Raw genomic sequence first — 13,043 nt, forward strand, 5'->3', positions numbered from 1 at the left:
ACTGCCCTAATTTTTATTTACCATGCGATAAATGGACTTATTGCATATCGCGACAGCCTTAGCAACTTTAATAAAACATGTCATTAGTTAGTTAGATGGACTTACAATCTCCTGTCGTTATCATTCACGGCCGACGTGCAGCCAAGTTTGGCATTGAAGAGACAGAACACAACAGTGTACCCTCCTTTGTTTGTTTAAAAATAAGTCAATGTTTTGGACTCTCTGGTGCGCTTTTTTTGGCTTTGTGCCACTTTCACCACTTGCATACCAAGCGTCCGACATTCTGAACTTTCCACGCATATATTTTTAAAACCCTTCATTAACCGTCGACGGGATGTTGTGCTCGTCGACGGATTTATGTCATCGATGACGTCGACTATGTCGACTAGTCGGGACAGCTCTAGTAAGAACTAATATTCACATAGGAACTAAAGTTATACAACATAAAATATACAATAGAAATGAATACTACATCACATTTGTAAAATATAAAAACATAATAAAATAAATAATAGCCCATTTAAATAAAATGAAATGAGCTATAACACCTGTAATTAATAAGAATGATACAAAGATCCTGGTTACACAATTAAATTTATTAATTTCTGTGTGGCGCTTTAACTTGAGAAAATCCACCAATAAAGCTTTTGAAAACCGTTCATAAGAAAAAAATGATTCATTGAGGCATTTCATTTCTAAAATACATGTTAAAATCTTTGTCATTGGGATTGCTTTCCTCTTTAGCACAGGACTTTTTTTTCTTTCTTTCAGAAAGAAAGCTGACCAATACGTGGGGTCTGAAAGGCAAATTGCTGTTGGATTATCTTAAAATACTCGATAATTTTTTAGCAGAATTCTAGCTTTGTATAGGCTAATGTTCCTATTGTTGAAAGCACAAAGGTGTGTAATAAACAAGTAGCACATTTATGTTTTGCATTTTGTTTTCTTACTGTACCGAAAATGAACTGAACCGTGACCTCAAAACCGAGGTACGTACCGAACCGAGATTTTTGTGTACCGTTACACCCCTAATATTTAAATATAAAAATCAAGAAGGGGGCAAATACTTTTTCATGGCACTGTTGGACGACATACGTTGAGTTGTGTGATTGGAAGGAAACTTTGCTGACATCATCTGGTGGTGTAGCCAAACTGCACCTTAGAGAATGAAAAAGAGCAGCAGTGAGTCAGACATCAGTGAGTGTGCGCCTCTGTTGTTGTAGTCCCCACCCTCCAACTATTGTTTTGAAATCAAATCACTGTGGGGGGTGTTATCGCTCAAAGACTGAGGTCTCATTTACTCAGCTGCCTCCCCCCACCTACTGGGAGTATTTGTATGTTTTCGGACAGGGACGTGTGCCTGTCCATCTGTGCCTTAGTGGAGCTCATTGATTTATGTGACTCCAAGGCCAGTCATGTGATGTTGTGGCTTGTTTGTCTCATGCCATCGTTATGTGAACATCTAGTGTGCCTGCAGGTAGTGCCTCTTGAACAGATGTTACCAACAAAAAGTGGTAGTGAACTCAAAAGTTTGTAGAAGTATATTAACTGGACACTCTGTAGTTCCCTGTATAGGACCTTACCGTGTCGTGTCACAGCTTGATGCTGGCTCTTACGCAGATGTCTTGTTGAAGCACTGACCTTGAGGCCAGAGGTTTCTTTGGATGGAATGTGCTGAAGGTCCTCGTTGGAGGATGCGTATGTAGATGCCGCTGCAGCCCGCAGGCAGGTCCATGTGGATGTTAGCGCAGCAAGGAGTGCTTATATAAACCTCCACATGTCTTCCCATTCGAATAAAATGTACCGGTTACTTTGTTTTGGTTGGAAACGGAATGGCAACAAATTAGATGAGGGGATTTTGTCCTCCTTCAGCCAAGAAGATTCTCAGTCACTAAACTAATTTAATGAGTCCCTTGCTGTTGTTACAAAACAAACAAAAACTTTTCAGGCAGAGTTGGGCTTTTTAAGTATTCTCATTTCTTTCCTGTGGAAACCCATATCATCATATGCTGTCTTTTTATGGGTTGAATGTCATACCTCTATCAGTCCTGTATGATGTATAATGAGATACTTGTTTTGTTTTCTCACATTAGTTTTTAGTCTTAACAATATTTGATCAACGTTTTGTTGTATGAACACAGTTGTAATACATTTTATGGGCTTGTTTGTATGACTGATGTTTGGGAGTCGGACGAATAGTTCACAAAGTGTCATGGTCTTCCGTTTTTTTTTGTTTGTTTGTTCCTACATAAACACTTTACTCCAAAACAGAGGACGTGTGTGTTTAAGTGTTCAAATTCCCGGTGAACAATGTCCTTGCATCCTGTGTTGGTGCCGTTTATATACAGTAACAAAATTACAGCTTTTACAGGCATTGTAAATTGAGCTCCTCCACTACATTATTGGGGCACTTAAAATTTACTACGGTCTACTCCTGTTACTGTTGCTGTTGCCGCTGCTGCTGCTGCTGCGGCTGCTGCTACTACTACTACTACTACTACTAACCTAAAGGGTATCATCTGTCAGCTTTCCACCTCGTGAGGATAAGCGGTTCAGAATATGAATGAATGAATAAGTGTGTGTTTAAAACATGGGGAAAAAATGTGTTTCACGGTGTGTATATGTTAGTACTGCAAGGATTAATCGATTAACTCGAGTATTCGACTAGAAAAAAAAGATTCGAATTACATTTTGCTGCTTCGAGTATTCGTTTAATTAAAGTGGCGTTGTAATGGTTTATTTTGAAAGTGTTTGTATTCAGTTTTATTGATTTGGGTGGATACACTGCCCTCTAGTCTGCCTCATTTCACATGGCTGAATCTAGCTGCTCCGTGTTAAAACCAACATAAGCCAAGTTTATGTTTGCGCTAATGTTTTTTTTAATGCATTCGTAATTTAGTTATAGGTATTTTTAGCCCTTTTTTGTGGGATTATGTGTCTGAACCATTTGTGAAGAGTGTAAAAGGAAAAAAAAGTGTTTTATAGCATTTAAGCTAGGGGACTTTTGCTATGTAATTTAGCCTACTGCTCTTTTGTTGAAATACATCCTTATTTATTTATTTATTTATTTATTTATTTTTATATCGTTTGAGGCTCAGGTATTTTACTTTTTTGTGTTCCTCATCCGATTATTTGAACTAACTAGTTCACCGATTAATTGACTAATGAAATAGTTGATAGCTGCAGCCCTAATATACAGTGCTGCTCGAAAGTTTGTGAACCCCCTCAACATTTTGGAATTTTCTATTATTTCAACCTGATTTCCTAATCAATCAATTCAGTAGTTTTTTTGTTTGTTTTTTTAACAGTTGTGTTGTCGAGACTAAATTAAAAAGAGTTTTCATCAACTGATGTAGGTGCAAAATTGAACTGTTTGGTCACAACCAAAACCACCATGTCTGGCGAAAAGTCAACACTGCATACCACCAAAAGAACCTTCTCCCAACAGTGAAGCATGGAGGTGGGAATGTCAAGATCTGGGCTTGCTTTTCATCCTCAGGACCTGGACAACTCCACATAGTCCAGGGAATCATGAATTCTGAGGAATATTGTCAAATCCTAGAACATAACCTGACGCCATCTGTTTTGAAGTTAAAGCTTGGCAGAAGGTGGATCATGCAACATGATAATGATCCAAAGCATTCCAGCAATACAACCAAGGAATGGCTGAAAAAGAAGAAGATTCGTGTTCTGGACTGGCCCAGTCAAAGTCCTGACCTAAATCCCATTGAAATGCTGTGGCGGGACCTGAAGCGAGCAGTTCATGCCAGACGCCCATCAAACCTCTCTCAACTGACTGCGTTCTGCAAGGAAGAATGGGCAAAAATCCCCCAAAGTAGATGTGAGAGGCTGATTAGTCACTACAGAAACCGTTTGGTTAGGTAATCTCTGCAAAAGGAGGCGCAATATCCTATTAACTGAAGGGGTTCACATACTTTTGCACACATGATATCTGAGTTTTTCTTAAATCAACCACTTTTGTTAAATAAAGAATGACAATATAACTATTTCTTTTGTTTCAGTCCATTATTTGGAATGTCAGTATTGTGGATTTGGGTATAACTTAACGTTTTTTTACAAAAAATCTGACCATCGCTGTGGGGTTCACAAACTTTCGAGCAGCACTGTATATATATATATATATATATATATGTGTGTGTGTGTGTGTGTATATATACACACACACACGCTAGGACTGACATTGCGACTTTTTGGGGGTTTTCGATATATTGCGATACTAAACCAGAAGAATTTGGACAGATACTTTGGTTGACTCAACATGACCACATTGTATTCATATACCGTTTATTCCAAGTTAAGGGGGTTAATTTCTGAATGATGAAGTTTGCTGTATGTAAATGGCAGAAGTGGTTAGTAACGCGCTACATTTACTCCGTTACGTTCACTTGAGTAACTTTTTGAGAAAAAAAATTACTTTTGCTTGAGTAGATTTTTGAAAAAGAACCACAACTCTTACTCCTCTTTATTCGACATATCGTCTTTATTTTTGTCCGTGATGCAAACAGTAGCTCCACCAGTTTCACCAATGCGATGTCGCAACACTAATCACATGACTCCATTTTACCAATCAGACTCATGCTTGCCGTTTTTCCATCAAGCTAGCCTATTCAATCACGTGGTCTTTAAAGCACTGTAAAAAAATTACGTATTTGCTGTACGTGCTGAGAAAAAAATACGGGGAAAAAAATCTAACCTCGTAAATAGTTACTTACAATGTTACTCATTACTTGAGTATTGAATTCACCAAATACTTTTTTACTTGTACTTGAGCACATTTTTGATGACTACTTTACTTGAGTAATATTATTTTGAAGTAATGCTACTCTTACTTGAGTGCAATTTTTGGCTACTCTACCCAGCTCTGATAAAAAGGGATCTAGGAGGCCATGTCTCTGCACACTTGCTGCTTTTATGACGCTAAAACCAAAAAATAATAATTGCACATCTTGCAATAGTACTATTGCGTACGCGCATATTGCGATGGCGATGTTCAAACGATATATTGTGCAGGCCTAATATACATGTGTATTTATATGTATGCAGTACTTTGAATTTATATGTTCACATTTTATCAATACACATGCTTAGAATAAGTTTACACCTATAATCAGATTGGGTGAAATAATTTTGATGGTAATTTGTTAAACCAAGTAGTGCTGCAACGATTAATCGATTAACTCGAGTATTCAATTAGTAAAAAAGATTTGAATTAAATTTTGCTGTTTCGAGTATTCGTTTAATTAAAATGGCGTTGTAATGGTTTGTTTTGAAAGTGTTTGCATTTAGTTTTATTATTTGGGTGGATACACGGCCATCTAGTCTGCCTCATTTCACATGGCTGAATCCATCTGCTCCCTGTTAAGACCAATATAAGCTAAGTTTTTGTTTGAGCTATTTTTTAATGCATTAGTAATTTAGTTAAAGGTATATTTAGCCATTTTTGTCGGAATATGTGTCTAAACCATTAAAGAGCAATTCCTCAGGAGAACTATTTCTGTCATGTCTGGAAGTTTTTTTTGTTTTTTTTTTAACAACACAACACAACACAACAAAATAAACAATACAAACACAAAAATACAGACAACACTAATTTAACCAAAAAACAAAAGAATACAAACACAAATATGCCAGGGGGTATAAACATACCAAACATTGCATGTCTGAGAGGGAAAAAAAAGAATAATACTATAATCAACTATTCACAAAAAAGTCGTAGCTTTTCACAAATATCAATTATTTTCCCCGCTTTCCTATTCTTTGATTTTTTTCAACAGATTTATGTAGCATACCGTTTCATTGTGGAAGTGAGAAAAAGATGGAAACAGCTTGCTGAACTTACATTTCTGGATGTAGAATTTCGACAACAAAAGAAGTAGATTAACAATAAAAATCTCTTCATTCCTGATCTTTTTATAAAACCAAAAAATGACATTTTCCCATTTTAGCTTGAAGTCCACATATAGATTCCTGTCAACAAACTTACAAAAATCTTTCCAAAATTTGTTGGAAAAAGAACAAGTCCAAAAAAGGTGCTGAACTGTCTCTGGATGATCTCCACAGAACGAACAGTTCGTGTCAATGTCCCTCTTGAATTTTTTCATGTAGTGATTTGCAGGATAATATCTGTGAATAATTTTGAAAGAGACTTCTTTGACCTTATTCGTCTGGAAGTAAGATATAACTAGTTTAAAAGATAACAATTTCAGTGTACGGTAGGCGGGCTAAATTACTAAACTCCACCTCTGTGTTTTGCTCCCATGTGACCACGCGAGCAACCTTTTAAAGACAGCCTTCGCCTTGTGCCCTGCATTTGAACACACAACGTAGGGACTGAGTAGTTGGGGCAGTGATAACAAAGAAAACTAGTTCAAATTTGGGGGCAAAATCTGCAAACATGCGCTGCACAATGAGCTATAGTCTAACGTGCTCGCCGTCGCCGGGGTCTTCTCCCACATATTCAGGACGACGCCTGATGCACTATCGAGCGAGATGCGGCAGGTAAAACCAAATTACATTTGAAAACTTTCGGAGACTTTTTCTTCCTCTCCCCGACTATGTGTGACTTCACAATTTGTGTCGCGTTTTCTAAAAGTGGAATCTTTGTGTATGCACGTGTTTGAGGGTCGTTTACGTGTGCTACGTGCGGTGGTCGTGCAGCGCGCTCGACGTGATCTCTAGCACGGTCCCTCGTCTTGTTGAACAACAAAAAAAAAAACATACGCCTGTTCAAAGTTACGTCAACTTTTTTTCTTCTAATGGTTTCATTACGGGATTTCTAAGCACGCACTGACGCACACACTTGTACCGTGAAGTTAATAGAAAAATGTCACCAAAAGAATAGACACAAGTTAATTGTAGATATTCTTACAAATAGAAGTATTGTTATTTTGCAGATATTCTGACTAATAGAAGTATTGTTATTGTGTTACAAATATATAGTACTTCGGTATATAATTTTCAGTTGACCAATTAACACCATAATGCCTATTGTTGATTAGACATTCCAGATTAAATGATCCTCAATGCCTTTTTTTCCTACCATAGACACATTTTCACTAATTTTCATCATGCATAAAATTATACATAAATAATAGGTTCTAATGATGTTTTAAATATACGTTTTCAATATAATTTAGCATCTACTTGAAAGCAAATCACAAGTGAAAGATTTTAAAATCTTAAATCATTTACTGCCATTGACGGTGAGAGATCATTTTTGAAATTTTGGCAACAGAGGTTAACTAAAATCTGGTCATGTTTCCTGGTACAAACATTTCATTCGCACAGTGGTTGGGGCTCACGAATAGCTGCCTTTCCAATGTAGTTTTTCCACAAAATAAATGCGAGATTTCAAAAATTTTGGCAAAGTATAACTGCGAATCAAGTATAAGTGATTATGTGACAGGGCGCATCATGTCCTATGGTGTATAATTAAAAAAAAAAGTGTTTCCATTGCGCTCTTGTGCTCTATGTAATATCGAGGCATCTGAAAAACCTTTCCATTACCAGTTTTCTGTTGCAAAATTTGTTTTTGCGAATTACGAGTAAACACAGCTGTTTCCGAACCTCTCTTTGAGCTAAAGTAAATTTTTGAAATAATATCACAGTGAATCAGGTGGTACTATGTATGTTTCTCATGTTTGTTTGTTTTTTTTCTCCCCGCAGTGCATCCGGTGCCAGTGTCGTTGCAATTGACAACAAGATCGAGCAGGCCATGGTAAGTTCACTTGTTTTAAAGGGGAAAAAATCTCAAATTTTGCCTGATTTATATATTCTGTGTACCCATCTTAAACATTTTTCTAAATGACCTTTTTTTAAAAGCAGTGAATGTCTTGTTTTCATTTGAATGCCTAAATGAAGTGTAAGCTTGAAACCCTGACATCACCCAGCAAAGGACTACACCAGGGGTCGGCAACCCAAAATGTTGAAAATAACAAAAATCAAATATGCCTGGAGCCGCAAAAACTTAAAAGCCTTATATAAGCCTTATAATCAAGGCAACACATGTTGTATGTATCTATATTAGCTATATTAGCTTCCTATCAAAATGTCTTAAGTTGGCTACAAATACATGAGCCTTCATAATCAAACTTTTATTTTCCCTGCGGTGAATCCTTTAAATAATGATGCACCACGTGACTACTCTGTTGTACGATGCCACCTGAAGTTTAACTTCATTACAATATTAATGAATTATGTTTAATTATTTCGATGAAAGAAATGCAATAAAGAAATCCGAATTTTGAAGTCATGTTTTATTTTTAAGATTTGAAAAAACAACAAAATAGAATGTGCATAATGTGCCGCTTATCAGAGCAACAAACAGTACAACAAAACACAGCCTCCATTTATACAAAATAAAACAGCACCCTATTGAAAAGGTAAAGTACAGTATATAATCGGAGTTCACGTACGTTGATGAATGACTCATGTACTAGTCACCATCTGTGATAGGTTTTCCACACTTTATTATCTTCTGGGTTGCAACAAAATTTGAAGCAATAGTGGAGTTTGGAGATGCTATCCACTTCTTAAATCTATTTTTGCGCTCCTCTAATTTCTCCCGAAGTAATGCAATCGCACTTACTGGGTACTCTCGGCTGCTGTCTTTCCACATTAGTCTTTTTGTGATTTGACAACTTCTCGCTACAGAGCAAACATTCAGAAAATCCTTCCGCACTGGCAATGAATGCAAATGATTCGGCCCAAGAAACGTTAATTCCTCCGTTCCCCTCAGTTTTTCTCTTTTCCCCTTTGGGATCCACGGCCCATCACATAGCCTGATAGAAATGTGTCGCAGGCTATGAAGCAAATCTGAAATGTTGAAATGTAATATTCATTCTAAACATTTTAACACCATTTGAAAACGTTAAGAATGTTTGGGTCATATTTGTCCTACAGAAACCATATTTAAAATTAAAAAAAAAAAAATCCGTTCCCAATATTTTTCCCCTTCAAACGTTTTTCAAAACGCTCCAGGGAGCCAGTAGAGCAACGTTAAAGAGCCGCATCAGGCACTAAAGACGCCTGTTGCCGACCCCCGAACTACCCAAATGTAACAGTGCCTCAAGCTGAATCAGCATTCTCACTAAATTTTGTCATTTGTTATTGGAGGCTCTTTATGCTAAAATGCAAGAATATCGCAAATGTACCGCAATGTTTATACCCCATTTTAGGTTTATTAGTGATAGTGATTTAAAGCAGCAACTAAAGATTTTTTTTTTTTTTTTTTTTTTTTTACAATCGATAAATCGGATGATTAATTAAACGATGAATCTAATAAATGTCACTTTTTTCAATTACTTTCACAATTTAACTTGAAGTTGTTTAAGGCATGTTATAAGTAACAATGAAGACACAATGGATGATTATTTAAAAATAACTTAACTGTGGTCTACAACTACTGTTTTAGGTACATAAAACTTAAAGCTTTTAATAAAGGTTCTGAGTATAAAACATAAAATTATTTACATTACTGAGCACACAAGACAAAAGTCCTGTTCATTCAAATTAAAAAGTGCTGCTGATTGACATTTTTTAAAAAATCTTGTGGTCATAGCGCTGACATAAAATTGTGTCAATAACTCATTAATTTTCTTTAAACAAACTAAACAACAAAATCGAATAATGAGGAGGCAGACTGAAATGAATTAGTTTTCTCGATCAAACAGTTGTTTATAAATACAATCCAAATCCAATTTCAATGCACTTTCTCTTGTAAGACGATTTACAGTTTGAATGGGAGCTCGTGTTGAAAGGAGATTCTAAGCTGTTATGTGAATAGGTTTATTTGTATAGTTTCTTTATAAAAAGAAATGAGACTTTACTATCTAACAATAACTGAAGTGCTAATATGTTTCTCCAAAACACAATACAAACGGACACTTAAGGCACTGATTAGCATAATCTCTAACTAGCTTAGCGCCCCATGCTAAGTAGTAACTTCTCATCAACAAAGAATACAAACAATAACAATTGGCTTCATTTACTCACCTCTGACGGAGGCTCACGGGATCTAATAACACAAAAGACAATCGAACTCTGGACACTTCGTAAAGTTATTCATTCAGCACCCCACCCTGATTGTAGCAGACTAGCAGTGAACCCTCTCTCTCTTGCTGAAATCGCTGATGCACACACGCAGCCTCACATTACACATAAATAAAGAACCAAACGGGACTGTTCATAGTTGCCGGCAAAAGTTATCAAATTTGTTGGCAACAAATTTATTAATTGATTTTAATAATTTAATCGATTATTTATTGCAGCCTTAATGATAATAAACTTTTAAATAATTCAATCGATTATTTATTGCAGCCTTAATGATAATAAACTTTTATTTTGTCAGGATCTAGTGAAGAGCCACTTGATGTACGCTGTACGCGAGGAGGTGGAGGTGCTGAAGGAGCAGATCAAAGAGCTGTACGAGCGGAACTCCATGCTGGAGCGTGAAAACGCTGTGCTCAAGTCGTTGGCCAACTCTGATCAGCTCAGCCACCTTTCCAGCCATGGCAGCACGTCGCCACCGCAGCAGCAACAACAACAACAACAACACTCAGCCGTTACAAACAGCAGCACCGCTTTGACGCACCATGACGGGACTCAGAGCGTCCCCCACCAGCCAAACATCACCTCGGCGTGATCCCACACCCCAACGTATCTACCGATCCACACGCTAAAATGCATACCGTCCCTACAGCGCTGCGCTAAATATGCTCCATTTAAAGAAAATCGTGACATCATCTTGAAAGAGAGCCGTCATCACCCCTCTGAAAGTCTTAACGTGGCTACAAGTTGAAGTAGATGGCAGGGACAAGAGAGCCGGAGCATGCCGTAACACCGCAGCGCAGGATGCGTGGGAAGGCCCCAATGGCAAATAAAGCTCCCGCCATGTTCAGCGTGACCTCTCTCTCAGCATGCACACACCACATCACTCTCGGGCGTCGGAAGTGACCAAGGGATGAGTCATCAGCAGAGGCGTCCGGCGGAGCAAGTCGAGTGCCTCATTCATGATATGCTGCAACAAAAAAAAAGCTTATGTTAGTTGTTTTTGTTTCCTCAGAGCCACCATTCTTTGAGATGTACCATTTTCATTATTAGTTCACCTTTAGTATTTGCATTTATTTATTTCAGGGCTGCTATTTTCATAATCGCACGAACAATGCCATAAAAGACGAAAATGTCTTGTCTTTTTAGAATCTGTCAGGTTATTTCGGTAGTCTCTCACAAACAAGCGTCAGTAAGTAGGGCAGACGGTAATACGGAAACACTAAAGCAGAACTTATGTGAGTTGAAATCCAGGTTGAATGTATATTTTGTAAAGTATTAAAGAGTGAACAAGGTATGTACAGTACAGGAGATAAACTGATATTAACACAAACTATTCTGTAGGTGTTTTGTCTAAATGGTTAAAAATAGATTAGGGGCTTTGTTGGGGGATGAAAAGCTGTGAAATTGTTGGACCTACTTTATAACCAAAGACTCAAAGCTGTGTAAGTCTTTCCCCCCCGGTGTCACATCTTTATTTTTTTAAACGCACACTTTCTCCCTTTGTATTTGGCTCTTTTGCATGAACTGCATGCCCTATAATCAAACCACTTACTGTCATGTTTTTAATCCAGCACTCAGTTTGTGTTCTTGGTCAATGGCTGGCTGTGGCTATAGTGTTGATGAAAGTGAAAGGGAACAAAGTCTGCAGGGGTTAAGGCAGAAAAGAGAAAAGAAGCCATTTTTGTTACATTGCAGATTTTTATCGTATTTAACAAACTCAGCATTTAGATTTTGGTTGTCGAGTTTCAACACACCCTTAAAAATATTCATGTAACAACTTCCCAAAAAATTAAACCACAACGAACTTTAAGAATTTCAATATTGGGATGTTCCTGTTCTGTCTTGTTTGTTGTGCCTCCTTTTGCATCACCTGCTTTTGTCAGGTTATACTGATAGTCTATTGTGGCTTAAAACCAAACCAAAATATTTGGTGATTGTACAATGACTTATCTTGCTACAGGATGGATTCTTTTTTTTTTTTTTTTTTAATAATTAAGAAATGGGTGTATTCTGCTTTTCCCTTTTTTGTGTTTAATTTGAAGGAGGTGCCGTGTACATGCCAAGTGTACTGTATGGAAGTGATCACTGAGCCTTGGAAAAAAAATCTTAACAATACCCATGTAATGTGCTGTTCAGACGATTTTAGTTTTCAGACAATAATAAATTACTGTTTTATTAAGAATGTGTTTATTTATTGACCCAGTCAGTCATTCACTACAATAAATATTCAAAATACTTTTACTGTATATAATCATGTGCTGATTACCGGTTGTAAGGTATACTGTGGTATCAAAATGTCAAGGTTTCAAAACCGCAAAAATTTTCCATCATACCGTTCCAAGGAATTAGCCATTTTTTGTCCCAAAAATGCGTGCAGAAATTCCTCGCTTGCAATTGCAAGGCTAAAACCCTCCCCCACCGGTTGTTGCTTTGTGTCAGTGAGTCAGCTGTGCTACACGATGGCTGGAGGAGGTGAAACTCCTGACCTTTTCTACCCCATCGAAGAAAACGAAATCGCTAGTATGGGCTACAGAAAAGTTGCAGACGGCTGTGGCTGCGAGGAGGCATAACCTCCAATATTTTGCATTTATACAAAATCAAAGGTTTGTAAACACTGTCATGAACATTTCCCACCACCTACAAGAATTAACTCCAGCGTGTTCACTGTGCCTAGCGGTGGTGAAATGTGCTTTTTTTTCTGTCTGCCAACTGTTGAGAAAGGGTGTGTGTATAATGCAAACATGATACAAGTCATATACACATGCTTTTTATGGAATATATTTTTTTGTTCTGATGGTAATAATGTTGAGCTGTGGGTTTATGCTCACCTAAAAGACTGCATTTATTTTATGTAGAATATTTAAGTTATTTTTTAAGTTAACATTATACTTATGTTCCAATATGCTAATTTGTTTTGAAAAATAAAAATCCTTTTCAATGGAATTGTTTTAAAAACCCAGATATCTCTAAGT

At 37.1% G+C, this 13,043-nt stretch overlaps 1 protein-coding gene across 1 annotated transcript in view; it reads left to right on the forward strand.

Annotated features, from left to right (window-relative positions):
* tsc22d2 (TSC22 domain family 2) overlaps positions 1 to 12,252 on the forward strand; it is a 48,896-nt gene extending 36,644 nt beyond the window's left edge. Inside the window, exons 2-3 of the mRNA XM_057841405.1 lie at positions 7,687 to 7,738; positions 10,370 to 12,252. Of these exons, the coding sequence (XP_057697388.1) occupies positions 7,687 to 7,738; positions 10,370 to 10,663 (346 nt within the window). The 3' untranslated portion in view covers positions 10,664 to 12,252. The remainder of the gene's footprint in view (positions 1 to 7,686; positions 7,739 to 10,369) is intronic.
* The last annotated feature ends 791 nt before the right edge of the window (positions 12,253 to 13,043 follow it).

This window comes from Corythoichthys intestinalis, chromosome 7, assembly GCF_030265065.1.
Source record: "Corythoichthys intestinalis isolate RoL2023-P3 chromosome 7, ASM3026506v1, whole genome shotgun sequence".
Classification (NCBI taxonomy): domain Eukaryota; kingdom Metazoa; phylum Chordata; class Actinopteri; order Syngnathiformes; family Syngnathidae; genus Corythoichthys; species Corythoichthys intestinalis.